The sequence below is a fragment of the Drosophila obscura genome, unplaced genomic scaffold (genome assembly GCF_018151105.1).
Source record: "Drosophila obscura isolate BZ-5 IFL unplaced genomic scaffold, ASM1815110v1 contig_45, whole genome shotgun sequence".
Classification (NCBI taxonomy): domain Eukaryota; kingdom Metazoa; phylum Arthropoda; class Insecta; order Diptera; family Drosophilidae; genus Drosophila; species Drosophila obscura.
This window is the reverse complement of record NW_024542834.1, coordinates 106,076-109,841: the sequence shown is the minus strand read 5'-3', so window position 1 is coordinate 109,841 and position 3,766 is coordinate 106,076. Positions and strand designations below refer to the sequence as shown.

Genomic DNA, 3,766 nt, shown 5'->3' with positions numbered 1-3,766 from the left:
CTCTAATGCATACATAATGTACATCGTTTGTAGACCTTATATAAGGCTCTGATTTTAAAAATAAAACTTAGTTTGAATTTACAAATCAGCTCGCAAATGTCTACACTTTTCATTTAAGGCTGTAACACTATATCTATTCAACTATTAAGGCTGAGGAACAAATAACATACTAGACAGGGCTAACAACGATAGCATTGAAAAAAAATACTCACTCTTCATCATATCGCCAACCTTCTGAAAGCTTGCTATCCCAGGGTAAAAATGTTCGCATATGTGGATCAACAAAATAATCATATATAGTGTCCTTTATTGGAAAGCAGCTTTCAATTTCTCGTATAAACCCATCAAGTCTTAAGCGACCATCTTCATCTACGCTTGCACATATTGACCATACTAAACAAAACATAAACCACAATTTAGTCATCTCCTCCAACAATTCTAAATTTTGTGGATTAATGCCATTTTGTTTTGTTGCAAAGCCATCGAGCAACTTACACAATGACATCACGCAGTTTAACTCATTTGTCTTAACGGGCTCTTTGCAACGTGTGCGCTTGTGCTCAAGCAATTTTGTGATCATAAATTCAAAATGAATCTTCAAAAAATCGGCAAACTCCTTTATTTTTTGGCGCTGCAGCCATGAGTTAACATAAGGTTTCCATCCCCAGTCATTATAGTCATTATACACCATACCACACCGAGAGACGGTAGCAGGTGAGGCTACAGCTAGATCACCAACTTCAAATAATAACGATACCTGCGCAGGCATAGTTATACGTTCACTATTTACAAGAGTAAGTAACTTATTATCATCCATTACTGAGTTCATATTTTCGATCCAAACAGCATCAACGGGTCCATCGAACAACAGCCATTTTTGCATTGGGTCTTCATCGGCACAGATAATACGCATTATACAACTAAGCACACCGTCAAGCCATTCACCAGTTGCCAAATTATACTCCCCGTATAACTCTGCCAAATTCAATGCTTTAGGATTTACGGGATGCACTGATACAGCCTCCCAGCCTTGAAATCGTTGTGCATTCATACGACAATATGCTCCTTGTAATATACGCCAAGTTACTGATTTTGCTGTTCCTGTATCACCTATAATCATAACTGAATGTCGGGAATTTTTTGTTTCATAAAGTTCTATGACTTTTTTAACTGCTATGGACATTGGCTGCAAGTTAGCATCCTTAAATTCTTCATATATTGCAATATTAAATTCGCTGTAGTCTATTACTGGTAGATTGACGCCAGGAAAAATATCTGAAATAATTCCATTAAAAAGTGGTAAGTCATTAGCGGTTAATCGAGCTACATTCATATCTTTCATAGCTAAGTAAACAATTTCTTCTTCATTTGTGTTTGGCAGCTGGCGGCGTTTGCGACCAGCATACCGTAAGAGAGCAACCATAGACCGAAGACCGAAATCATAGTGATATTGTTTAGATAATTGCTGCTTAGCTAATTCGTATAAAGTAAAAACCTTTCGCGCTAAGCTCCGCGTATTGGTAAAACCGTCAGAAAATAGCAAATTCTCCGCAATTATTATATTATCTGGAACCATCATTGAAATAGGACGAAACATAGACTTTAAGTTGTCTGGCAGTTCAGTTCTACCTGCATATCCTGGATTCATAGTAATAAAGAGTCCCACAGTATGTTTTAGCTTAATCATTTGACCTTCAAACATAAATTCAATCGATTTAGCAGACAGGGCTGCCATAATGGACATTATTTGTTGTGCTACAACAGATAATACTTCAATATTTATACGATTAAACTCATCGAAACAGCCCCAGGAACCACTTTGTGCCAGGCCCGAGAAATTTTTTCCAATACTCTTATAGTCTAGACCTTCTGAGCAGTTTGTGACTATAACCCACATTCCCAAAGCTTTTCCTAAATCTTTAACTGTCTCAGTTTTACCGGTACCTGCAGGACCTTTCGGACTCCCGCCACGATGCAAATGTAATGCTGTAGTTAATGTTATATAGCATCGATCAGTTAGTGGAGTTATTACAAGCCGTCCTGAATTACCAGTGTATTCATAGCCATACCAGTGCTCAGTATTAGTTTGCCTTATAATACATAGTTCTGATTCACGGTGCCAATAAAACCGTAGTTGTGAAAACCACTCGAAATTGCCAGTATCTTTGCAATTTGCTTTGTACATCCGTTCGATAACATCACGGCCATGAATCTCTAAGGTGATAAGAGTGTTAACTTTAAGTCTCATTATTTTGGTAAGCTCTTTCCGACTCATCTCTGACAGTTTTGAAAGTACTTTTATCTGTTTTCTTTTAAGTTTACGAAGGGGCTTTTTTTGGTCGACCATATTACAGTGAATGAGACTACGTGTACAATCTGTAGTCCATTGTATCTGGGCAGTGGTAAGTATCATTTGCCCGGGCCAAAGAAAGATCCACTTCTCACGATTTCCAATTAGTTTTTTTAAAGATCTTCTTGTTAGTTTTAACATTTCTTTCATTATCGTAAACATATACTCCTCTACCTGCTTAAGCCATCGTTCCGAGGGGCCATCGATATAAAGAACTTGTTGAAACTCTACAAATTCGCCATCATCAGAATACATACCAGAACCCTGCCAGCGATTTAGCGTTTTGCCTACTCGCTTAAGCTCAAGTTTGTACAGATTATCAAATAACTTTTTTAAGTGTGTTTGAACTAAATCTGGTCTTTTGGCATTACCCAATATTTCTAACATGTCATCATTTGAGATAAAGTAAAAGCGGGGAAATAGTTGGCGTTTAGTTTCAAGATAAATCTCTAAGGCACGCTGAATAAGCTCCAGCCGTTCATCCATGCGGTTAAATCGATTTAACAAAAAAGGTGGGGCACGTATGTGCGTTGCTTTAACTGCCGTCTTAGCTTGAAACATCTTGCTAGATATAGTTTGAAACTCTTCTGTAATAGTCGCAAAACGTTTAGCCTCATCTGGAAGCTGCTTACGAATATCATCACCTTGAAATATATTTTCCAAGTATAGCCACTGTCGTTGCACTATTAATCCTTTCTCAACACTTTCACTGATATATGATAAAGTTTTCTCCCAGTAATCTACAATTTCGATGAATGGTTCTACAAAACGAGTAGCCTTCATAGCTGATATTTGCACCATATGGTCTTCAAGTAACTGAAAGCAATCCTCTACGTTCTTTATTCGATATATGCCATCATGATAAAATGACATTTCAAATCCTTGTTTTTTCCAAACTGAAGCTATACTTTTTATTCCATTCTCAATTTGCAATTCCATGGTAGCAGCATTGGATATATCCTGAATTTCTTCGGAAAATGCTTGAAAATCTAAATTTATTATCAGTTCTAATGTAAAATTCTTCGAGTTTTCATCAAAGTCACTGAAATGAAAAGATTATTACAAGATTATTTATTTATTTTCCAGGAAAACTAAGTTTGTACAACACAACCTATTTATACCCGTACTCAGTCTGTCCTTCTGTCCGTCTGTCCGTCATGAAGAGCGCCTAGATTTCAGAGACTATAAGAGCTAGCGCAACCAAATTTTGTTTCCAGAATCATGTGATTTCACACTGATACAAGTGTATTTCAAAATTTCGCCTTGCCTCCTTCCGCCTCCACAAAGGACTAAAATCTGTGGCAGGAACAAACATATGTCTACCAAATAGCCGAGTCTGAATCAGATCGGATCATAATTTCAGTTGCTTCCCCCGTCACCCCCTGCATGAAACACGCAACTAATTCTCTTTCTCGC

General features: G+C 37.4%; 1 protein-coding gene across 1 annotated transcript; it reads right to left on the bottom strand.

The window, feature by feature from the left end:
• Positions 1 to 208: 208 nt before the first annotated feature.
• Positions 209 to 3,391, bottom strand: LOC121404828 (dynein heavy chain 2, axonemal-like). Its single transcript, XM_041595197.1, has one exon. It carries the CDS (start codon positions 3,287 to 3,289, stop codon positions 209 to 211), a length of 3,081 nt encoding a protein of 1,026 aa, XP_041451131.1. The 5' UTR covers positions 3,290 to 3,391.
• Positions 3,392 to 3,766: the final 375 nt, after the last annotated feature.